At 42.6% G+C, this 26179-nt stretch overlaps 1 protein-coding gene across 1 annotated transcript in view; it reads left to right on the top strand.

The window, feature by feature from the left end:
- Positions 1-12855: 12855 nt before the first annotated feature.
- The window catches only part of LOC148481839 (uncharacterized), a 32143-nt gene continuing 18819 nt past the window's right edge, over positions 12856-26179 (top strand). The window contains exons 1-3 of the mRNA XM_088452922.1: positions 12856-13132; positions 14460-14738; positions 22173-22235. Of these exons, the coding sequence (XP_088309048.1) occupies positions 12856-13132; positions 14460-14738; positions 22173-22235 (619 nt within the window). The remainder of the gene's footprint in view (positions 13133-14459; positions 14739-22172; positions 22236-26179) is intronic.

Here is a 26179-nt window from a genome sequence, read left to right as displayed (position 1 = left end):
GGATGAGAAGGTAACGCAATTATGTTCTTCATAAATTCCCATCACGCACTGTAGGGATCAGCCAATGATCTCTGCAGTGCTTTAATGCGTTTTGCTATTCAGCATAGCAAAAAGTATGAAATTACTCGAAAAGTCCTGACTTTATATAACGCAATCTCAGAATGGCATTATATGAAGAAAATACATTAAATTCCCCCAAAAATGCAGGGACAGAGGGATATTTCCCATAAGTCCCTGCAGTATTGTGTAACTTCATTCAGTCTCCGTCCCTGATTCCCATTGACCGCCGACAGGTGAGTCCAATAAGAGCCTGTTACACCTGCCGAAAGTGATTGCCATGTGTATACAGACTTTATATTAGTCTCTATACATGTATATTCATGTGTCATTATATTTAACATTTATTTATAAATGTTAAATATAAAAGAACATACATATACATGTATAGAGACTAATATAAAGTCTGTATACACATGGCAATCACTTTGGACAGGCTGGAGTTGTACTTACCCGTCCGCGGTCACCGCAAAGCAGGGACGGCGTCTGTTCCCGAGAGCATGACTGAGCATGCGCGGAGCAGAAACAGAAGGGATTGTTTTTGGAAACCGATAACAATGCCTTCTGTAACATCACAGGGACAGCGTGTTACCGCAACCACCGTCCCTGCAGAAAATATTGATGAATAGCAGCAATAACTATTAACAATGGCTAAAAAATCGTGACGATGTTGCCCGATAATATTCTAAGCAACATCGTCACTGTTGCTGAAAAGAGCCCTAAATATTTTTTTTTCAACCAATTTTAACAGCAGATTGAAAACATGAAACTTAGTTATAATTAATCCCTGGACATACTGTAATTTGATTTGGAATTTTAACCTGGAGAGCAGAGACCAGCGTACTTGGCAAGGATTTACACATTGTGCGGTTTTTCGATATAAGAAATTTTTATTTTTATGGTCAGTAAAAATGGTTATAGGAAATCTGGCCCCTTCTAGCAAATGTCTCCATTCCCTAAGTGCCATCGGCAAAAACTCCTTTTCTCCAATGGCATAATTCATCTCTGCAGGAAGAGATTTCTTACAGAAAAAGCCACACAGATGTAGTTGTGATTCTTCTCCATATTGAAATAGTACAGCCCCAACCCCTACTGAGATAGTGTAAACTCAAAGTATTAACTTCTTTGTAGTATCAGGTTGATTAAGGACTGGAGCAGATATAAGTTTAGGAAATGGAAGTATTGTGTTTCTTCTGACTGATGTGAGGGATCAGCTCCTTTGCAAGTAAATGCAGAAATGGGAGCTGCCGCTGCAGAATATCCCCATATGAATTTCTGGTAATAATTGGCAAACTCCAAAAACCACTGGACTCTTTACGGGTTGTCCAGTAGGTTATGGACAATCAAATCTTGCTTGGACCTTGGAAGGGACAATCTCCAAACCTGACCCTGAAATGATGTAGTCAAAGAAAGGATCTGTTTTGACTTCAAAAGTCCACTTTACAAGTTTGTAGTAAAGCTTAAGAGTCCCTGGAGCAAGACTTTGACATGTAAAAAACATTGTTGCAAGTTTGGAGATAAGATTAGTATATCATCCAGATGGACTACTACACAGACATAAAGCAAGTCCTGCAATATATTGTTTTTGAAATTCTAGAAGACAGCAGGAGCAGTGCTAAGACCAAAAGGCATTACCAGGTATTCATAGGAATCGTCAAGAGTATTAGTTGCTGTTTTACATTCATCTCCTTCTCTGATTATGATGAGATTATAAGCACCACTAAGGTCCAACTTGGAGAATATAGTTTCTCATTTTACCCTGCCAAACAGTTCAGATATCAATGGAAGAGAAAATATAATGTTTTAATTTTAATTTAATTCAACCCTCTATAGTCGATTCAAGGACGTAAGCGATCAAAAAGAATCCAGCTCTAGCAGGAGAGGTTGAGGGATGGATGCATCCTCTTTCCAGGTTTTCTTTGATACAGTAAGACATGGGCATGGTATCTGGCAGATATAAAAGATAAACTTGTCAAGAGTCTTTTCAGGTCAGAGGTCAATGGGACAAGCCCAGTCTCTATGGGGTGGCAGAGTCTCTTCTGCTTGCGTTATGTCAGTAACTTCCACATAGACAAATAGGAGTATGATCTACTTAGAAATCTAAATAGTATGAGTGGACAATAATTGTTGCAGACAAGTATGTTTGTATGCTTCACCCCAAGCCAAGACTTGAGGGGTTAACCAGTCTATATGAGGGTTATGCTTTTGATGCCATGGGTAACCCAACACTACAGGATGCAAAGCATGAGAGATGATATCAAACTTTATTTCCTTGGAATTTAATATCAACTATCAATTTGATAGGTGCTGTTTGATAAGTGATATGTCCTCCTGGAAGCTGTATGTTATAGAGGTGCTTACAAGGAATCAAATGGAATTTTTAATGCTTGTACAATTTTAGAGAAACACAGTTCTCTACTGCCCCATAGTCAGCAAGAACAGCAAAACTTCTAATACCTTGATACAGGGCCATAACTAGGATAGTGTGACCTGTGCCATGGCACAGGGCACCACAGGGCAGCATCTCCTGGCCTCCCCTGTCTCTTCCCTTCCCCATGAAGCCATGGTCCTTTTTCAGGTGCACTTTTATATGTTCCTATTTAAAAAATCGGTGGGGGGGGCGCAATGCTCCCCCTGGCACAGGGCACCAAAATGTCTAGTTATGGCTCTGCCTTGATAAACCTCTAGACTAACAGGGATAACATAATCAGGATGAGCTGGGGAGTTCACAGTCACACAGAGATGAGCTTCTCTGGATGCTGCTAGATGCAAGAGTTTACCAGCTCCTTAGAACAAGATAGGATGTCATGCCCTGGATCGGCACAATATAAGCATAGATTTTCATGGACCTGACTCTGTCATTCTTCAGCAGAAAGTTAAAGGTAATTGATTTGCATAGGCTCCTCAGTAGATGAAGTTGATGTTTGAAAATGAGGAATGACACGATTCTTGGTTTTCTACAATTTGCCTCTCTCTAAGGCTTTCTCTGAAACAATGGTTGATTTTATTACATAATGAGATTAATTTCTCCAATTCAGTATGGAGGTCTCTAGTGGCTGGTTCATCCTCGATCTTGTCAGAAAGCCCTAGCTACAATGCAGAAAGCAGAGCCTCATTGTTACACTTGACTTTAGAAGCCAGTGTATGGAATTGAATGGCATATTGAGACACATTTTGAGATCCTTGGCGAATGCGCAGAATGTTGCTGGAGGTGGAGACCACTCTGCCAGGTTCATCAAATATTTTCCTAAAAGTCTCTATAAATCTCTCATAATCAGAGAGAATAGGATCTGAACATTCCCTCGAGGTGATGCCCATTGCAAGGCTGACCAAGACAGTAAGGATATTATAAAGGCATTCCTGGTGGGAGCCATCGGGAAGTTGTAAGGATGCAGTTCTTAATGAATCCCATACTGATTAAGGAATTATCTGCATCATTTTGGTTCACCATTGAACTTCTTTGGTGTAGGTAATCTTACGATTGGTACTGATGGAGTATAGAAATGGTGGTTCAGGAAGAGGGCTGGTACCTTCTGATGAAGCCGCTGATGTCAAAGTAGGATGGGAAACGCGTCGAGGATTTACCAGCTTTACACCAAAAAGAAAGTTGCCAGCAGGAGACTTGTCCTGTACCATGGTGATCTGTGAGATACACCCTCTGATTAAAGCTGCACAATACGGAAGCTGCCAGCAGATGGGAGGATATACAACACTTTCATATCACTCCACTGGGGACTTTATTCTCTATTGAGAATGTCTATATAATCCGATATTGCCGGGGATGGATCACTAAGAGCTGTACATTTGCCGGGATATTCTAAGAGTATAAAATAAAATGGGTAACTTGTTATAAATATCAATACTAACCTGCAATCTTGCTGAATTATTGCTGCAGTCTTTCTAACCAATGCAAACTGCCGTGTATGCTAACAAGTGACTGCTAAAATCCGTATGTGCATTCTATAGCTTTCCTAACATCATTGCTGCTTCAATATATCTAATAAAAAGGAATTTTGTGAATTTGGAGTATTGATTTTATTAGTGTAATAATGTTTAATTATTGATTATTATATATATTATCTTGCCGGGTGGTATATGTATTATAATATATAATTATTTTTTTTATTTTTAGTAAATCTGTTCTGACAAATCAGTGCTTCTATTTTTATATGTACTTTTTTTCTGGGGGTCAGTAATTACCCCATTATAGAGGCTGCAGATTTTCAGTTTAAATAATTGCATTACTTCAGTCAGTTGTTTTACATTTCTTTCCGAGTTTTTAAATGTAGGGATCCTTGTATTAATGGGGAATTGTGAGCAGGAGGGCCTGTCTGAGTGTCACTGTGAATGTCAGGGACACACAGGTTAGTAGCACAATACAGTAGATATATATCATGTATGGGGAAGTCAGTAAAACATTTAAATTTTGCCTATAAAAACTTACACCACACCCTGCGGGAAGGAAAATACAGTATTACTTTCTGTTCAGTGTTATTGGTCTCACCTGGGTCTGAGAAGACACAAAGACAGAGCTCAGAACCTTCTTCATAGCCACAGAAAGACCTGCTGGGAAAGGTAAATTATATGAGGGGAGAGAGGGGTCTGGCACCTGTATTATTTATACGTACAGTACAGTGGGATCTGCACAAGGTGCCAGGGAATACAGGTGTATATAGTCCTGCTGATCAAACCTCACTAAACACGCAGCACTCAGTTGTGTTACCTGCAGAACAGTGACCTCTTGTGTTTTAGTTGTGTATTACAAAGAGGAAAAGTGATTTCTGATAGAGCAGTTTCTGCCTTTAGAGAAATGTTGGTGCAGCTTTAATTTCACTATTGCACGTATACACTGACTGGAACACAGAGAGGACATATAATGTATTTACATAAATTGCATATTTTGAGAGCTATTATGCTAGTATACAATATGGGCATTGTATTGACATGTGATTTTATGCTACCTGGAGAGAAAAAGGGATAGGTAACTTAGCTGATTAACAACAAAAATGATCAAACCTGAAATAAATAATTCACACTTGGGGCATATGTATCAAAGCTTGATGTGAGATAAAATAGTGAAATATATATCACCAACTAATCAGCTCCAAACTATCATTTATTAAACACAGCCTGCAAAATGTAAGTTAGAAGTTGATTGGTTGGTGATATATATCACACAATTTTATCTCACATCAAGTTTTGATACATATGGCCCTTGGTTTTAAATTTACTATAAAATGTAATAAAATCACTGTAGACTCATTTCACATGAAATAGTACTAGAAAAAATAGCAAAACTGATTGGAACAAAAAGACAATGAATATATATATATATATATATATATATGTATCACGTAATAAAATGTAAAATAAAATTAAATATCATGTAATAAATGTGTGTATGTATATATATATACTTTTTTTCAGCTGGTAAAAGAAGTGGCATACAGTATGAATACTATTATTAATTAATGTTCATTAGTGTTCACATTAAAATATCTCTATGCTAAGCACTAATGTTATTATTATGTTATTGTAGTCAATGAAAACAGTGATCAACGCTAATTTTATGTAATTATATTGCCATATTTGAGTTGATTCCGAATATAACAATTGGTTTTGCTACATTGGCTCTAATTTTTAAGATATTTGGGGCGAGATATAATAGGCTCCGAGTTTTTTGTGCAAGACAAACTCGGACCTTCTCTCACATTTAAAAGTCCGAGTTTGCCTCACAACTCACCAATGTTATAGCCTGTACTTTATGAACCAGCACAAGTCTCTGATTAGCTGGTCCTGGTTGGGGAAATACAGGGGACAAAACAAGTAGAGGTTCCCTGTATTTTCCATAACTAGCACTGGACTCTCTCTTTTTAGCATGAGTGTAATGCCACAGCCACAGGCTTTTCCAGTGTTTGGGAGAAAATGGTCTATTCTCATTAGCTGCAATACATTACCAGATTTTTGTTCCAACCAGCCAACTAGATGTATAGTGTGATATCATTCCAGTGTAAGCGATGGTGTGTATGGTGGTGTTCCACACTTAATCTGCACCCCAAAACAAGCTTCAATTGTATATATAAATCATTTATTAGCTGGAGTCAATAATAAAACCAATCACGGATCAAATCGATAGAAGACCAGAAGTAGCAAGTCAATACTAGTGCTGCAGCTACTGCCAGTCATGGTAGTGCATCAACATCTCCTGAAGGTAGTCAAGGGGAAGAAGGTTTAAGAAAGGGCTACCATGCCATACACCAAATGCAGTGGTAAGGAAAAGCTCAAACCATGGCCTTTCTTTGTGAAAGGCAGTCCTGCTACTTCTGTTGCATGCACTAGAAAGCCTATTGCAAAAGCCAGAACCAAACATACAGATGTGTCCTCTTGCATCTTTTCCGATAGCACTGTAAATGTGCAGACGCATCACACCATGCAATTAGCCATGGCCACATGTGCCATGCTACGCCATGCAACACACTGTTTTTGCACCATGCAATCCTATGGAGTTGTGGGTGCAAACACAGCGCTTGTACCCATTCACTTGTGCGCGACTTGCACCATTTATGTCATGATTTGCTGCACAAAGATGCAAGTGGACATATTTGTAGTAAGGCATCTTCTGTATCCTCACATGCAACACCTTCTTGCTTTGAGTCTAGAGGTCTAGAGTCTAGAGGTCTCACCAAACAGGCAAATCAGTGCACTGATAACACTAAGGGGTAAATTTCATAAAGTGAGAGTTTTTAGAAGTGGAGCTGTTACCCATAGCAACCATTCAGATTCTAGCTATTATCTTCTAGAATGTGCTAGTCAAATGTTAAGAAGAATCTCATTGGTTGCTATGGGCAACATCTCCACTTCTAAAAACTCTCACTTTAGTAAATATACCCTTATGGCTGAAGAACAAACTGTGTGTTCACAAAGTTCAGAGATCCCTTAGGAAAGTATAAGGGTGTTCATAAGTGCTATCTGTGATCTGACATTTAGAGGACCCTCCTTCTACCATTTCTACACCCTGCAAATGTGAGGCTGAGTAGTAGTAAAAGTAATGATAGTGACATAGAAATTGAGGATGCTACTGTGGAGCAGGATGAGGGGGGATATTTGTGTATACAGTGTTAGTGAGGATGTTAATGCTAAATGTATTGGATAAGAAGAAGTTGATAAAATGCAGGAGGAGGATGTTGTTTGTGTCAAAGTAAATCAGCCACGATTGGTAGCAGTTCTTCAAATGGTAAAAAGTAGGCCATTGTCATGCATGGCAAAAAGACCAAAAAAGTAGAGATGAGCAGGTTCGGATTTCAGAGATCAAAAGCCCACCCAAATTTAGCAGATCCGAGTCAGAGCCAAGCCGGCTCAGATGTTCCCGCCTTACTCGGATGTCTCATATCGAGGCAAAATCATAGAGACGAAATCTCGTGGTTTGCGAACTTTTGTCTCTATGATTAATGTAGTATATAAGGGACCACACGATGGATGCCATTTCACTCTGGCTGTGGAGACTGAACAGGGAGGGTGGGTAGTGTAGGGCTGGAAGAGGTGTTGGTGCTGTCTGCTGTGTCCTGGGCTGGTCACTGCTGATCCATTATGAGCTGGTGCTGTCCCTGTGTGGTCTGCTGTGTCCATCTGCACTGTTGCTGACCCATATGGGCTGTCTGTGCTGTCTGCTGTGTCCTGGGCTGGTGCTGCTGATCCATTCTGGGCTGGTGATTTGCTGTCTGCTGTGTCCATCTGGGCTGGTGCAGAACTGCAGATACATCTGGGCTGGTGCTGTGTCCATCTGGGCCCAAGTTCTGGACTCAAAAACAAAATATATAGTAAAAAAAATCAATCTAAGTGTCTTTAATATTTTTCTGTGTGTGTGTGTTAGGCTTAACCGCAGTACTGCACAAGATCCAGCCAGCAATGTAAGTTGCAACCTAGTGCTGCCCGACTCCAGTCGTGATCAATCTGTGCTCTGGGCCCAAGTTCTGGAGCTGAAAAAAAAAATCAATTGTTTTTTCTTCTAATAATTGTCTGTGTGTCTATGTGTGTTAGGTTTAGCATCACAAGATCTAGCAAGTCGACAATGCAACCTAGTGCTGCCCAACTCCAGTCATCATCAATCTGTGCTCTGGGCCCAAGTTCTGGACCCGAAACCTCCCCCCAAAAATAGTGTGTTTTATCTATTTATTTTCTGTGTGTCTGTGCGTGTTAGGCTTAACCACACAAGATACAGCAACGCAACCTAGTGCTGCCCAACTCCACTCATCACCAATCTGTGCTCTGGGCCCAAGTTCTGGACCTGAAAGTGTATTTTGTATATTTTTTTCTGTGTGCGCACGACTGCACGTGTGTGAATTTTTTAATCGCACCTTGGCTACACTATTGGTGCTTGCAACACAGCTACAAGACCACAGGAAATATGGAGGGCTGTCACATGACAGGAGAGCAAGGCCAAGAACCACATGTTGTAGCTGCTGCCAGCAGTCATCATGATAATGCAAGGCCGTCAACTTCCTTGTCCTCTATGACAGCCCATGCCTTCAATCCTCAAGGGCATCCAAACCGTCATCTTTGCACAGTCCTCAACTCTATTAATAATTATATCAATCAGTTTTGAGCCAGCAAGCTGGATGCAACCTTTTGGCCTTTTAACTAGATGAAAAAAAATCAATATTGTGAGCTGTGAGGTAACCAAAATTGAGTGGAAACGAATGGAAATAAATGTTAATGAGGTTGTTAATACTGTAGGAACAAAAAAGGCACATTTTATGTGATTTTAGCTGTTTTTTTTTATTTTTTTGAGAAAAAAATCCAGATCCAAAACCAAAACATGAAAACAAAACACCAAGGAAAAAAATCCAAAACACAATTCAGATCCAAAACCAGGGAAGATCCAGATCCAAAACCATAACACGAGGGTCGGCGCACATCTCTACAAACAAGCCACTACTTTTGTGTGGATTTATTTTTATCCAAATCCTGAAAACATTTGTCAAGTATTTTTTACCATTTGTGAGGCCAAAGTAAGTAGATGTAGTGTTGTTAACCATCTAGGAACCTCCTCCCAGTTACATCATTCCCAGCAAGTTCACGCAAATTATTTGGAAACATCTCAAAAACCCTGTAAAAAACTAATAACAAGCAGTTCAGCATCAGCTGCCAGCAGCATGAATAGAACCCAGCAAATGCAATCTCCACCACCAACACCATCATCATTAATCTCCTCAATAATAAATTGAGATAGTTCTTCTGCATCCAATTTGCGAAGGTTTATTGACTCCTCCCCTATCCGCAATATTTCCAAAATTTACTAGTGGTTCCCACCATTGAAGTCAATGGTAGAAACCGCTCATTGACTGAGAGAGGTGGAGGTCTGCCTCTCTCAACCAATGAATGCTCAGCCAAATCATTCATTTAGATAAGCCAGTGGCTGAGCCACTCCTTCATGAGGTACCATCCTTAGAGGTTGGCACCCTTCAGTGGGTACGAGTAATGGCATTTTTTATTTTCTGAAGATGTGGATACCTATAGAGGCAGAAGAGGACCATAACCAAGGGGTAGGTGAGTAGTTTTTTTGCTTTTACTTTTTACTTGGATGCTAAAGGACAAATGGAAGTGTTTGGCTACAGGGATTATAGGTGAGTATACGTGAGTTTGAGTGTGAATGTGAGTGTGCACGTATGCTTAAATAAAATGTAACTTTCACTGTGTGTGAGTCTTGTGGTTATTTAAATATTTTTTTTCAAGTGAACTAGAGGTACAAGCTGGCCCTTAATACCCAGCATGCTGGTACTCGTGGTTCTCCAAGTACCAGCATGTGGGGGAGACTTCCTGGGACATCTAGTTCTCCAGTAAAATACAAAATTATTAATTCAAATTTTTGTACACAATAAACCCGGCACTCATCATCCAGGGGTGCCAGGAATAGCCCCAGGATATCAGCCCATGCCTGGGGTGCTCTGGAGAGAGGGAGCTCTCTTATTGTGGGGTCTTCAGCTCCCAAGTCCAAAGCTGACTAGCAGTCAGGTATAATGCTTTGGCTGGGGGTCCCTATGAATGGGTTCCCCAGCTGTGGCATTACAACCCCACTAGAAGTGAGTCCTTCTGCTGGTTGTGGAGAATACCCCTACTCACTTTGTCCCCCATATATCCACAACCAGGACTGGCTCACTGAGCCTGGTGTTGGTTGATGAAAATACAGAGCAACTCTAAACATTTTTTTTCCCTTTATTTTAAGAACTAGGGGATCGTTATACTTGTGGGGGGCACTTAATTTTTTGTTTGTTTTTTACAGTTTACTATTTTTTTACACACAGAAACATGCATGGATCTCACAGATCTGTGCATGTTTCTGTGTAACTCGCTAGCCAGAGGCAGGTCTTTTTTTTCTCAAGTTTACAGACAGTAATAGTGTGATGTTATAGCTCTATACTTGCACATTTTGATCCTATTACATTTTGCACTACATGTTTGCCAGGCCCATGTCTCTGTTTTTATTTTCTTTATAGTTGTAAATGCTTCTCCAGGGCCGAAACTAGGATTTTGTCACCGGGGGCAAGACAGTAATTTGGTGCCCCCCCCTCGTAATTCTCCCATAGTAATGCCCCCTGCAGCAGTGCCCCTATAGTAATGCCCCCTGAGGTAATGCCTATATAGTAATGCTCCTGTACTAGTACCCATATGGTAATGCCCCTGTAGTGGCCATATGGTAATGCCCATGTAGTGCCCATATAGTGATGCCCCATAGTAATACCCCTGTAGTAGTCTCCATATGGTAATGCCCCCATAGTAATACCCCTGTAGTAGTGTCTGATGGTAATGCCCCTCTAGTAGTGTCGCTTACATTTAAAAAAAAAACAATACTTACCTTATATACTGCTCCTGTGTCTGCCGCCATCCGGTCCGCCTGGCTGCTCCTCGGAACTATGGGAGAGAGGTCATGACGTCTCTCCCATAGTGCTCATGGCAGGGCCAGACTGGCCATCGGGCTCTTCTGGCATATGCCAGAAGGGCCGATGGCCTAAGGACCGGCTCGAGGAGGGGGAAATGAAGAGTCCCCCGCCCTCCACCCCACAGCTCTGTAATCAGTGTAATATCATGGAGACGGAGGGGGTGGAGGCATGGATGGGCTGGCGGCTGCTGTGCTGTGCTAGGGAAAGATGGGGCATGCCGCGAGGCCAGCCCCCATGACTCGCGGCATGCCCCCCTTTACATGCAAGTGCAGGGTGGACTGCCATGGCTGAAATACAGCCCCAGTCCATCCCTGGCCTGTGTGGAGAGCTGGAAGCTAGAGTTCAGGAGAGAACTCCAGTCTCCAGCTACCGTGACACTGCAGGAAAAGAGCCGGGTGGCCGCTGGTAAAAAAATCTCAGCGGGCATCTGGCTTGTAGCCTCCCTGCAGCACCAGGCTGGAGGACATAGGCGGCTGGTGCACAACTATCAGGTTTCAGGATTGCCCACCAGCCAGCTCTCAATATAGCCCTGTCTCCACCCACTGATAGTTTCCATCAGTGGTGCTCTGGCAACCCAATGGCTGAGCTGTGTACTGTATGGCATGAAGCATGGCACATCTTGGCACACTTTGGAACGTGTTTGTTACAAGTAACTCAACAAGGATGGTTATTTTCATGATTTGTGGATATATGAAGGAGGACACATGATGAAGTCACTTTCTGAATAAAAACACAATAGTGTAATAAGTTTTTATAAACAACTGGGTAAGAGGATAAACTCACAGATGGTCATGACCATCTTCCTGGCCGCTCGCTATAGCAAGACCATCATGACCATCGGGCTTATGACGAGACCCTTGTGGTAGGGTCTCGTCGCCGCAAGCCCCAGAGAGATTTCGGCTCTCACAGAGCCGAAATTTCTCCCACTGACATCACTCATGATGTCAGCGGGGCCACTCCCAAACAAAGGCGTTCAAATGGGAATGCCTCAGGTTGGGCAGCCACTCCCTCGGCCCGCCTACCAAAGGGGGCATGCTGTCACTTAACAATGACAGCACGCCTCCTTTGGTATGAGATCCGGAGCAACGGTTTGCCCGTCACTATCCGGGTCTCGCGCATGCGCACGATGAAGCCAGCTCCGTCGTGCACATACGCACTGGGCCACCATCGACCCGCTTGCGAGCGCACAGTGCTCGCGAGCGGGTCTGAATCAGGCCCTATGTCCCATCTGAAAACAAAATGAAATGGGTAGGAGTAAGGTAAAACACTTCTGTATTATAGAGACATAAATGGGGCAATGCTGCATTTTTTAGGTTATGATCATGATCTATTGCTACTGAGTGTCTCATCACTAATGCACTAAGCCAAAGGTTCTCAAACGTTGTCCTCAAGGCTCCCCAAAAGGTCAGGATTTAGAGATATCCATGGGTGACCACAGGTGGTTAAATACATTTTACTGAGATACTAATTAAGTCACCTGTGCTCAACCATGGATATCTCTAACATCTGACCTGTTGGGGAGCCCTGAGGACCACGTTTGGGAACCTCTGCACCAAGCAGTACGTCACTGGGTGATGTCATAGCAGTGTATATAGGCTTTCAATATGTGCTTTACCGATTGGGTCTCTACAAACACGTCTGATGTCTCCATGGCACAGTCCTGGGTTGTATAGTATGCTGCCTGGCCACAATTGAGAGGCAATACAGGGTTTTGACAATACGTTCAATAATAGATAAAGGTTAGGAATAATAAGGTCATACTTTATATACTGAAACTATTATTAGCAATAACTGCTTTCCTACATGATAACCTGTGAATTTATTTCTGTAGTGTATTCACAGGACACGCTCAGTAAATAATATGGTTATTAAGAAACACACAGTCGGGATCTTCTCAAGAGATGGAGAAGACAATTACATCTGGCTGATTAACTTACTCCAGGCGCTGATGTTTCATAAAGTGGTAGAGAACGTGATTCCTGTGTACATATCCAATAACTTACTGGCCTTTCAGAGTGATCTGTTCAAGTGCACGTTCGCCATCTTGTATCACACCAAGAATAGAGGAAGACTGAACATCACGAATGTGACCGACTCCCTGTATGACCAAGAGCTGGAGGATCTGTCTCATCGCCTGGGTGAGGGAAACAAATCTCAATATTGTTCATCTTCTTTAAATGACCAACAGTATTAAACATGACAACGCAGTGAAAAATCATGTCAATCGCTGAAGGTGTTTTTTTATGTAACTTTATTTATTGCATCACAATAAGAGATGTGCGATTTGGTTTTCCTGAAACATGAACAAACCCGAACGTAGGGATTGTAAATCAAATTGAGTCAAATTCAGTTCTGCTGTCAATTCGGAACTCAGATTTAAAAACTGAACTCGGGTTCTCGATTGCATGTAAACAGGTTCAAATTACAGTACATGATTTTTTATTTATACATGAGCTGTTTTATCTATTTTTTGAATCAATTTTTAAGTTATGCAAAACCAAAACAAAACACTTGAGGGTTGTTTGTCAAAACCAAAACACGATGATGAATTAGAACCAAAACCTAAACACACCAATCTGCGCAAATCTCTAATCACAATATTCAAATTGTTATTTTAGTTTATGTTTTTATTGTACATGCAATTTTTTCGCTTAGTGCTCGATTCAGAGGTGGACGCTAATCACATTCCTGCTGCATCTTAAGCAACATATCTGATAAGACACGCAAATGACATAGCCGCCATCTTTTGTACAGCGACGCCAACCACCTGCTTGTCAGATCTGCCTCTTGCATACAAAGGCACACCATCGGAGGAACATTGTCAAACCTTCGGACTTCTGACCAACCCTTTATCTACTCAGAAAGTCCATCACAACTAAGTGGCTGGGGCCAGTACAGCTGTGTATGGGGATGCAGTCGCTAGTGTCGCTAAAGTGGTTGTGTACACAGATGCTTAATCACTTACATCAGAGGCCATACTCAGATGGAAAATCTGCACCTGCCATAGGGCTGGTTAAAATTGCACCAATTGCAACATCTGAGGAGCTCGAAGTGAGTGTCTCAAGCTAGATGCAGGTGTGTACATCAGAGGAAAAACTGGTACTCGTATTATCATACATTCGCAGTTGCACCTACGTAAACAGACATTAATACTGTCATAGTAGCGTGCAACTCAGAATCAGCCCCCATATGTCATTCAAATAGTGTTGCGCTGGCATCAAGAGACCCAGAATGCACCATAGAACTTGTCTTATTCAATCACCCCTCCACCTATTGTTTCCATGTAATATACTTCTTCTTCTTCTTCTTCATCTTCATTTTTTCTTTTTCTTTTTTTATCTTTTTCTTTTTTATCTTTTTATTTTTATCTTTTTCTTTATATATAAGTATATTAGCTATTCTTGTTGCCTAAATTGTATGAAATATTTATTATATATAAGTTGTCATTCTTGTCACACTGTACAGGAAGAGATAATGTCATTGTGTTGTTGGATGACCTGGAAGACATTAGTGAAAACAACAAGAGAAGCATATTACAGGAACAGCCCCTGATATACACATGCACCTGTGCGCTGATTCTCATTAGTGACTCGGAGAAGGAATCCGCTAAGTTGAAGAGTTCTTCAGATCCAAGATGGAGTCAGACCCCCAGCTCTCCAAAGCTCCAGGATGACTCCAACTCAATAAACAATAAAATATCTGACCTTTTGCACATTATATCTAAAGCACCTAAAAACAATTCAGGTATTTTCCACAGAATACAAAAGCACTAATTATTTTGTTCACCAAATATGACATTTAGAAACATGTTAGCCCTTTGTTCAAAATCTATATTGACTCAGTTGGCCAGTTGATAGGTGCCCCATGGAAAACCTAGTTAAATGATATGGCAGGCATTTATTTAGTTTTTTGTATCTTAAGATGTCTCATTAGATTGGTTTATGATTAAAATAAGTATAGATGAGAGAAATCTCACCCCGACTCACCTTAATAATACATTTGAATTGCTTGCTATAGCTATTAGACAGGTGCTGCTCTGGTGGGAATGATGGTAGAAGCCCTGATTTGAATAACAAAAAAAAAGTTTATTATTAGTACCCTAGTGATGTTGAATCAGGTTGATTTATGATTTGGACACATTAAGAGAGCACCCGACACCCCTGATCAAGTCATAAGGTGGTGTCAGGCTTGTGTTAGTTTGTGGGACCGGGGTCAGGAAAAAGTCTAGATAGCAGTCTGGAGGATTGTAGGTGAAGCTGGCAGGCCTGTAGAGACCACCTGGCATGAGATATAGATAGAGTCTGCTATGCTTCCTTGACCGGGAATCGAACCCGGGTCTCGGCATAGAGAATGGCGGATTGTGACCACAAGACAATGAGGGACCTTGGTGATAGAATGATGTATGTTGTAGAAGAAAGTGTGACAGTAGAATAACCAGGCTTAATACTGGATTGTATTGTAGATAAGATAAACAACACTCTCCTTACTTGATAACTGTAATCCGGAAGTACTAGCGTGGAAGGCTTGGCCAGGTATTAAACAGGATAGTACTGGATTATCGCTGTAGTCCAAGATCTGGCTCACTCCAACAGAACCAGAATGCAGACTGAACACCGGGATGGATGATAGTGGATAATCAGGAATGGAACCAGGAAGCAGGGATGGACAGATTAGGTACAACTGAGAAGAACTGGACTGGGACCGGCAGGAATATCTTGCAGAACCGGACTGGACCGGCAGGAGTAACTTGCAGAACCAGAGAAGGACTGGCAGGAATAACTTGCAGAACCGGACTGGGACCAGTAGGAATAACTTGCAGAACTGGACTGGACCAGCAGGAGTAACTTGCAGAACCCGAGTAGGACCAGCAGGAGTAACTTGCAGAGCCGGACTGGGACTGACAGGAGTAACTTGCAGAACCAGACAGGGACCAGCAGGAGCAGCTTGCAGAACCAGACTGGGACCGGCAGGAGTAACTTTCAGAGTGGGACCGGCAGGAGCAACTTGCAGATCCAGGCTGAGACCGGCAGGAGTAACTTGCAGAACCGGACTTGGACCAGCAGGAGTAACTTGCAGAATCGGACTGGGACAGGCAGGAGTAAATTGCAGAATCAGGAATCAAGTGCAGACAAACTACCTGTGCGGCCAGAGGAATAGTAGGCACAAGTTTGGAAATGCAGGAGTCTGTACAGCTTTCAGGAACAAAACTGCACAGTCAGGTCACAGATGAATACAATACTAAAACATAACTGGGAGTCCACAGGTTAATTGCACTGGTCATGGTTTCAGGATTCTAGGTACATAGTGGAAGTGCAGGTGAACCACATAGTTGGTGATCAGACTTAAAGAAGTCAAACACACAGGGCCTGATTCAGACCTGTTTGCAAGGCTGCGCATGCAATATAAGACGCAGTGCGTGTGCGTGAACCAGTCACTGCAATCGGGAAACGATCACAGACAGTAAACAGATGCTCCGCAAGCATGAGTGACAGGACGTGCCATTTGTGGGTGGTGACAGGAGATGGTCGATGGTAACGGGGGTGTGGTGGTGCGAATGCAGGTTTGTTTGTGCATCTGAACGCCATTTCAGGGGCGTGCATAATTAAGATGCATTGTCAGCATACACGTCACATGGCTGCAATACACACAGCAGCACTCACAGTGCTTGCGTTAGGATATGGTCAACCGATGTTACCGAATGTTTAATACACTTCCTGGAGATGACGTATGTTACTAAGGGAAGGTGGGCATCTTGTGTCAGGATGGTGGGGGTCTAATTTCATACTGCGATCACACGGCAAAACATAGTGGGCTGGTGGGCATCTAATTTCATACCGCGATCGCACGGCAAAACATAGTGGGCTGGTGGGCATCTAATTTCATACCGCGATCGAATGGCAAAACATAGTGGGTGTGCTAATGTTTTGCTAGTGATCGCGGGATTTGCATACTTTGGCTGCAGATGGCTGCGTGTGAAAGCATCCTTGTGAATGGGTCTGAATCGGGCCCACAGCCTCAAGCAATGCAGAACAGTTGCTAGAATATATACTAGTAGGAAAACTAGTACAGGATATAGGAAAGCTTTTCCCAGTGAGGACTGGGTTAAACAGTAGCAGGGTAGCAGAACTGCACTGCTCGGGATACTTATTACTTAGGGGAAGTAGTACAGGAGCTCAGGGGAGCATAGGCTCATTAGGAACTGACCTTAGATGTTGTACTGGCAAATTCTGGGTACCAGAGGCTGGAAGATATACTGTACCAGCGGGTTAGCTGGAATAGGCTCATGTTGTCTAGGATTGGCTGTATTGTCAGATGATCGAGACTTGTCACAGCAGTATTCCAGGTCAGGCTCTGATGTGAATTGAGGCCTATTAAGCCAGGAATTATGAAGCCTATAAATCTTGGAGGTGACAGAAGACGTGGGCACTATCCCATGGAAGCAGGTCCGCAGGCAGCAGAAGCGGTACTGTATGTGACACAGCAGTAGGGGAACAGGATCGGTTTGTGACAGGTGGATGTTTGTTATAGTATTCAGGGTTTACTCTGAAGATTGAGATTTTCCAGACATCTTAAAAATAAACTTATGTGATTGTTTATTCTTTAAATATATGCCAATAAATTAGCATGGGCCATTCTCTTGGCCTAATTTAAAAACCATGGTGGTGATCTGTTACATAGCATACAAAAGATTGCATTTTTAAGAGCTCTTTACAAAAAACATAAGCAGTTCTTCATAAAATATTTGTTGGATCTGTAGGCAATACTTTGAACATCTTTTGACTGCTTTGTATCATTGTTTTCGAATAATGTTTTTGTCATTTGTTAGTTGTAAATCCTTTCCTTCTGCTGGCATTAAATTGTGTTATAGCCATTTTAATTGGTTGTTTTTTGGACGTCTTTTTGAATTCCTAAGATTCTAGAGCACATATCCATTCTGATGGAGCTGGCAGTCACCTGCAAAATGCGCCTTGAATTATCTTGCAAACACCATTTGATTAGAACAAGATAATTTTTCTGCTAACTGTCATTTAATCAACAATCCACTATTTATATTTAATTTGCACAAATAAAAATGAAAGTTTGAAAACTATCAAATGGTGAGGTATATTTTCAATTACATAAAACTTAAATGTAAGAATACTCCATCAGTTCATTTATAATCTTGTCAAGAATCCACTCATATGATGTATGGTCCTAGTTCATCTGTACTCTAGAGAACCCCAAAAATAAATGACCATGATTAGGTGCAAAGTACAATGGAATATGTTGGTGGTATATAAATACTAATAAATAAGTAATACATATATTTATGACTTTGAGAAAAAACACAACATTTGCTCAAAGGATGAGCAGGCAGTAATATCTGCTAGTGGATACGCACCCTAAGTCTGTGGTCTAGGAGCCGGGTGCTCCACTGGAGGCAATGACACTGGTGCCCAGACCGGCCTTCGCCTTGAGATATAGTAGACTGATATGTGATATTGAGACTGAGAAAATGATCACCCACAACTCAAAATAAGTCATATTTGTAAGTTGATGTAAAACCATCAATATGTTGTTAATAGACAAATGTATCACACTGAATTGTGTTACTTCTCTCTAATTATTACACACTAGAAACATAATTATTTGAGTCAGAAAAAACATTGTTATTTATGAAATAAGATTTGCACAATACTAACTTCATTGTGTCATCCCCTTAATGAGTTACACTTGCTTTACTTACAGTTTTTCCCCATTATTTCAGGAGAGAAAGTAAAGTTAATTCCAGCATCCGATCGTGGCACCACTACAGGTAATGTATGAACAGCATTAGATGTCAGCATATGTACTATATATATATATATATATATATATATATATCAGTGGAGTAACTTCATCCCAGGTGCCTGGAGGAAAGATAAATGTTGGTGCCCCCCCCCAAAAAATGTAAATTTACCACCCCCCCAGCACCTATGCCAGCCCCAGCTGCTGCCGCCCCCCTGTGCAGTTCCCCCAGTAGTGGTCCCCCTGTGCAGTGCCCTCCATAGAGGTCCCCCTATGCAGTGCCTGCCTATGTAGAGCCCCCCAGTAATGGTCCCCCTATGCAGTACCTCCAGTAGTTGTCCCCCTATGCAGTGCCCCCAGTAGTAAGGGCCCCTATAGTGCCCCCAGTTGTAATGCCCTTGTAGTGCCCCAGTAGTAAAGTCCCTTTAAGTGCCCCCAGTAGTAAGGGCCCCTGTAGTTACCCCAGTTGTAGTGCTCCCAATAGTGCCCCCAGTAGTAAACCCCCTGTAGTGACCCCAGTAGTAAGCCCCCTGTAGTGCCCCCAGTAATGGCCCCTGTAGTGCCCCCTGTAATGCCCCCAGTGGTAAGCCCCCTGTAGTATCCTCAGTAATGCCCCCTGTAGTGCCCCAGTAGTAAGCCCCCTGTAATTCCCCCAGTAGTAAGCCCCTTGTAGTGTCCCCAGTAGTAAGCCCCCTGTAATTCCCACAGTAGTAAGCCCCCTGTAGTGCCCCTAGTAATGCCCCCTGTAGTGCCCCCAATAGTAAGCCCCCGTAGTGCCCACAGTAGTAAGCCCCCTGTAGTGCCCCCAGTAATGCCCCCTGTAATTCCCACAGTAGTAAGCCCCCTGTAGTGCCCCTAGTAATGCCCCCTGTAGTGCCCCCAATAGTAAGCCCCCATAGTGCCCACAGTAGTAAGCCCCCTGTAGTGCCCCCAGTAATGCCCCCTCTAGTAAGCCCCCTGTAGTGAGCACTGCACGGGCTCACAAACAAAAAAAATACTTACCTTAATCCCCACTCCAGTGCTGCTGCATTCCGTCCCCGGTTCCCGCTCCTCAGAACTATGGGAGTGGCGTCATGACGTCACTCCCATAGTGCATTGCGGGACTGGAGCTCAGGAGTGAGCTGCCACTGGCATTGGGGGGAGGGAGGGAGGAAAGAAGGAGTGGGCGCCCGCTGGTAGCACAGTCAGCGAGCGCCCGGCAAATGGAGGGTGCAGGGGGTGCGACCACACCCCCTGCACTGCCTGTATTTATGCCGCTGGAGGTGGTGCGCCAATCAGCGGCATTCCTTTTCCATTCAGTGCCCGGAACTGCCGGGGTACAATGGAGCCAGTTGCCCCCTTCAGGGCTGGCACCTGGCGGCAAATGACTCCATTGTCTCCTGGAGTTCCGCCACTGATATATATATATCTACTATATAAAAGCGAAAATGTGTCCTTCTGTCTTTCTATACAAATCCACAGTTTACAAGTGAAGATCGGGACATTTTACATAGAAGCATATTAAAATATGGTGGAGGCAATCTAAAAAAATGTGAAATCGATATTAATTACTGTTAATTTTTAATTAAAAAACACAATTTTTGCATAGCATTCTCCCTCTACAGGTCAGGTTCGGAATTAGAAAAGTATTTAGCTTATCTATTATTATTTATTTTCTATCTTCTCTACTATATAAAAGGGAAAATGTGTCCTTCTGTATTTCTATACAAATCCAGAGTTTACAAACGAAGTTCGTTAAATTTTACATACGAGCATATTAAAACACGACGGAGGCAACTAAAAAATGTTTAAATCAAAATGAATTACTGATCATTTTTATTTAATTCAAAAACAAAATTTTTGCTGTACGCTCATTGTGGGGCCTCACGGCATATGAATAGGGCCTTTTAGCAAGCGTTTTGTGTTGTCATGTTTTGTCATGATCTTAATGTTTATTATCGAACAGAGCTTTTGCAGGCTTTGCCAGTATTCTCAGCTCTCTGGCTATACCAAATTACGCAACAACATTGACTTCTTTCTTCGAACTGTGGGCTTCATTCAGACCCGCTCGCAAGCGGGTCGATGTTGGCCTCTGCGCACTCCGGAGCTTGCTACAAAAGGGGCGGCTGTCGATGGTGATTGACAGCTTGCCCCATTTTGTAGGAGTGGCGGGGGGGTGGTTTCACAAATGGAAGCGTTCCCATGCGAACGCCTGCCATTTGTGGGCTGCCCCACTGACAAGACCAGTGATGTCAGTGGGAGAGCTTCCGGCTCTGTTAGAGCTGGAAGCTCTCTGGGGCTTGCGGTAGAGGAGACCCTACCGCAAGGGTCTCCTTGCAAACCCAGATGGTCGCGATGGTCTCGACCATCGCGACCATCATCCTGGCCACTCGCTAAAGATGTGGGTGGTAACCCACAGCCTAGCGAGCAGCCAGGAGGCCGGCTCCCAAAATGGATGCGGCCGCCCTCATTCAGAGTGAGCGCTCGCATTTTGCTCTGAATGAGGTCCTGTGTCAAAATAATGACTTTGCAAGGACCCTGCTGTACTGTGAGCTGCCAAAATATTACACATGGAATGCTTCTCGAAAACATGTTATGCGCAGAAAACAGGGAGTAGCTGTAGATGGTCATCCTGGTATCAGAGCAACTGAAGCTCTTGACCGTGTTTACACTGTACATTCGGCAAATTTTGAATGCTTCTATCTCTGAAGTTTGCTTTACACCATTACAGGTCCTACTTCCTTCAAAGACCTTAGGACTGTTGATGGGGAAGTTTGTCACACTTTTCATGAGGCCTGCCTAAGGAGAGGTTGGTTGGAGGTTGATGTGTAAACAAACATTCTGAAAATCCCGGGCAATGCTGGGTACTCCAGCTAGTATATAAGTATATATATATATATATATATATATATATACACACATACATACAGGTACCAGTCAAAAGTTTGGACACACCTTCCTCATTAAATGATTTTTGTTTATTTAAATTATTTTCAACATAGTGGATTAATACTGAAGACATCAAAACTATGAAAGATCACATATGGAATCACGTTGTAAACAAAAAAGTGTTAAATAAATCAAAATATGTTTTATATTTTAGATCCTCAAAGTGTATATATAATATATATATATATATATATATAATGTGTAAATGTTGGCTGCAGTCCTTTAATGTGTACAACAAGAGGAAGATTATAGCTGTGTTGTAGAGGGTTTTTATACTATTCAGATCAAGCCTATTAGCAAATGTATTTTTCATTACCATAACAATATAAACCTGCCTGGAGCATATCCTGCAGATTTTGAGGTACCAAAGTGAGAGTTTTAAGAATTGAAAATTGACCAGATATATTAGCACTGCTTTAAGTGCTCTCTGGTTACATAATACCCAATTATTTGCTGTACCTATAGATAAATTATTCTTTTCAGTGCATCCACCCAATCCTCTAGTAAGCTCTAATCCCCTGAAATGGACCTTGGAGCACTCTGAAGGTAAGTAAAATCTACTTTACAGACCGGTTTTGTTTTTTGCATTTTGTCACCTTAATAGATTTTAACTTACAATACATCTGTCTTCCAGCTTTACTGACTCAGCGGCATTACACATTAGTAAACCACACTTAAAAAAGCGAAAAGTTTACTGTGTTCCATTCTGCTGGACCTTATTCTCTGACAGGAGTGACACAATGCAACTTTTTTATTTGACCTCATATAAATATTCACAATATATATATACTAGGGGTGTGCACCGGCCACTTTTCGTGTTTTGTGTTTTGGTTTTGGATCTGGATCTTTCTTCGTGTTTTGGATCTGGATTGGTTTTGCCAAAACCACCCTTCCGTGTTTTGGGTTCTGGGTTTTGTGTTTTGGATCTGTATTTTTTTTTTAAAAAGCATAAAAACAGCTAAAATCACAGAATTTGTTGGTTTCTCTGCTCCTATGCTATTATTAACCTCAATAACCTTAATTTCCACTCATTTCCAGTCTATTCTGAACACCTCACACCTCACAATAGTGTTTTCATGTCCAAAAGGTTGCACCGAGGTAGCTGGATGACTATGCTAAGCGACACGAGTGGGCGGCACAAACACGTGACCCATCTAGGAGTGACACTGCAGTGGCAGACAGGATGGCAGTTAGAAAAACTAGGCCCCAAACTGTACATAATGCAAAGAAAAAAAAGAAGTGCAAGATGGAATTGTCCTTGGGCCCTCCCACCCACCCTTATGTTGTATAAACAGGACATGCACACTTTAACAAATCAATCATTTCAGCGCCAGGGTCTGCCACACAACTGTGGCTGAAATGATTGGTTCATTTGGGCCCCCACAAAACAAGCTGGCAATTAATGTGTCCCTGCACAAACTGGCTCTACGGAGGCAAGATGTCATCCTCATCCTCCTCATCCACCGATTCCTCACCCTCTTCAGTGTGTACATCCTCATCCTCACAGAGTATTAATTCGTCCCTGCTGGAACCACAGGTCCCTCTGTACGTTCTGGAGGCTGGTCTCCCTGGAAGAGTTGATAATTCATTTTATGAACATCATCTTCTCCACATTTTGTGGAAGCAACCTCCTACGCCTTTCGCTGACAAGGTTCCCGGCTGCACTAAACACTCTTTCGGAGTACACACTGGAGGGGGGGCAACTCAGGTAAAATAGAGCCAGTTTGTACAGGGACCTCCAAATTGCTTCTTTTTCCTGCCAGTACAGGTACGGACTGTCTGACATGCCTACTTGGATGCTGTCACCGATGTAATCCTTTAACAGACAGACGCACGCTTGTCGCTGCTGCTTTGAGGATTCAAGTGCGGCTACAGCCCACACAATTCACAAAGACAGAAAAAAAAAAAGAATATTTTTATTGTTTGTGGAGCACACTTTGAGGGTTACACCACCCTTTAACAGACAGACGCACGCTTGTCGCTGCTGCTTTGAGGATGCAAGTGCGGCTACAGCCCACACAATTCACAAAGACAGAAAAAAGAAGAAGAATATTTTAATTGTTTGTGTAGAACACTTTGAGGTGTCACCACCCTTTAACAGACAGACGCACGCTTGTCGCTGCTGCTTTAAGGATGCAGGTGCGGCTACAGCCCACACATTTCACAAAGACCGAAAAAAAAAAGAACAATATTTAAATTGTTTGTGTAGAACACTTTGAGGTGTCATCACCCTTTAACAGACAGACGCACGCTTGTCGCTGCTGCTTTAAGGATGCAGGTGCGGCTACAGCCCACACAATTCACATAGACAGAAAAAAAAAGAACAATATTTTAATTGTTTCTGTAGCACACTTTGAGGGTGTCACCACCCTTTAACAGACAGACGCACGCTTGTCGCTGCTGCTTTGAGGATGCAGGTGGAATCTAGACGGGATTTGGAACCGAGGACACACTACATCCATCAATTGTCTAAATCCCACTGCACTAATGTCGGATACCGGACGCACGTCTAACACCAACATAGCAGTCAAGGCCTCAGTTATACGTTTTGCTTCAGGATGACTGCTGTCGTACTTCATCCTCATCGCTAGGGACTGTTGGAGGGTCAATTGTTTAGTAAAAGTAGTGATGTTCCTACTTCCTCTCTGGGATGATGAACAACTCCCAGCAGCAGCAACAGCACTAGGAGGAAGAGGTTCTTGATCTTTCCCTATTTTATTTTTATCGGAGAAAGTTTGGTCCTCCATTTATGTTATATTGATATATATACGTGCGGCTAAGGCGCACACAAACACAGAAAATATTATTTTATTTTTGCTGGAGAGTAGTGCACTTTGTGGGTTACACCACCCTTTAAGAAATGAGCCAGCCGGCTCTTTACTTATGGGACACAGGCGCACGCTTGGCGCTGCTCCTTTGTTGATGCACGTGCAGCCACAGTGCACACAATTCACAAACACAGAAAATAATTTTTTTTTTGGTTTGGACTGGAGTGTACTTTCGGGGGTTACAGCACCCTTAACGGTCAAGCCAGCCGGCCCTTTACTTATGACACAGGCGCACGCTTGGCACTACTTTGTTGATGCACGTGCGGCTACTGCGCACACAATTCACAAACACAGAAAATAATTTTTTTTTAGGTTTGGACTGGAGTGTACTTTCGGGGGTTACAGCACCCTTAACGGTCAAGCCAGCCGGCCCTTTACTTATGACACAGGCGCACGCTTGGCACTACTTTGTTGATGCACGTGCGGCTACTGCGCACACAATTCACAAACACAGAAAATAATTTTTTTTTTGGTTTGGACTGGAGTGTACTTTCGGGGGTTACAGCACCCTTAACGGTCAAGCCAGCCGGCCCTTTACTTATGACACAGGCGCACGCTTGGCACTACTTTGTTGATGCACGTGCGGCTACTGCGCACACAATTCACAAACACAGAAAATAATTTTTTTTTGGTTTGGACTGGAGTGTACTTTCGGGGGTTACAGCACCCTTTAACGGTCAAGCCAGCCGGCCCTTTACTTATGACACAGGCGCACGCTTGGCACTACTTTGTTGATGCACGTGCGGCTACTGCGCACACAATTCACAAACACAGAAAATATATTATTTTTTTAGCACTTGGGGGGAGCACCCCTGATGGACAGAGCACCCCCTGGACAACACTACAGCACTCCTTTAGGACTGGGACACTGCACAGGACTTTGGAGTGGACACAGCCCCTATGGAGAACTGACTGCACAACACAGTCCAGCCAGCCCCTATGGACTTTGAAGTAGTGGACACAGCCCCCATTAACAACAGCAGCACAGCACAACACAGCCAGCCCCTATGGACTTTGAAGTAGTGGACAACAGCAGCACTACACTACACTACACTACACTACACAGCCCTAACTCCCACCCTCCCTCTTCACTGTCCACAGCCGAGTGAGAAAATGGCGCCGACGCGGGTACCTTATATAGGATCCAAAACCCGCGAGACTCGGAAGGCGGGATGATGACGTTTTGCCTCGATTTCAGATCCGAGTCAGGCGGGAAAAGTCGAGCCTGATTCGGATCGGACTCGGATCGGGGGGGCTCGGGGGGGTTCGGATTTCAGAAATCCGAACCCGCTCACCCCTAATATATACACACAAATATCAACATATTTTCTGCAAATACTCATTTAAATACTTTCTGCAAATACAGGTTGAGTCTCCCATATCCAAATATTCCGAAATACGGAATTTTCCAAAATACGGAATATTTTTAGAATGACTGAGATAGTGAAACCTTTGCTTTCTGATGTTTCAATGTACACAAACTTTGTTTAAAGCACAAAATTATTAAAATACAGTATAAAATAACCTTCAGGCTGTGTGTATAAGGTGTAGATGAAACATAAATGAATTTCATGTATGAACACAAACTTTTTTTGATGCACAAAATTATTAAAAATATTGTATAAAACGACCTGCAGGCTGTGTGTATAAGGTGTATAGAAC

The sequence above is a fragment of the Taudactylus pleione genome, unplaced genomic scaffold, assembly GCF_031769625.1.
Source record: "Taudactylus pleione unplaced genomic scaffold, aTauple2 ptg000559l, whole genome shotgun sequence".
NCBI lineage: Eukaryota > Metazoa > Chordata > Amphibia > Anura > Myobatrachidae > Taudactylus > Taudactylus pleione.
This window is presented reverse-complemented; position numbering and strand designations above follow the sequence as displayed.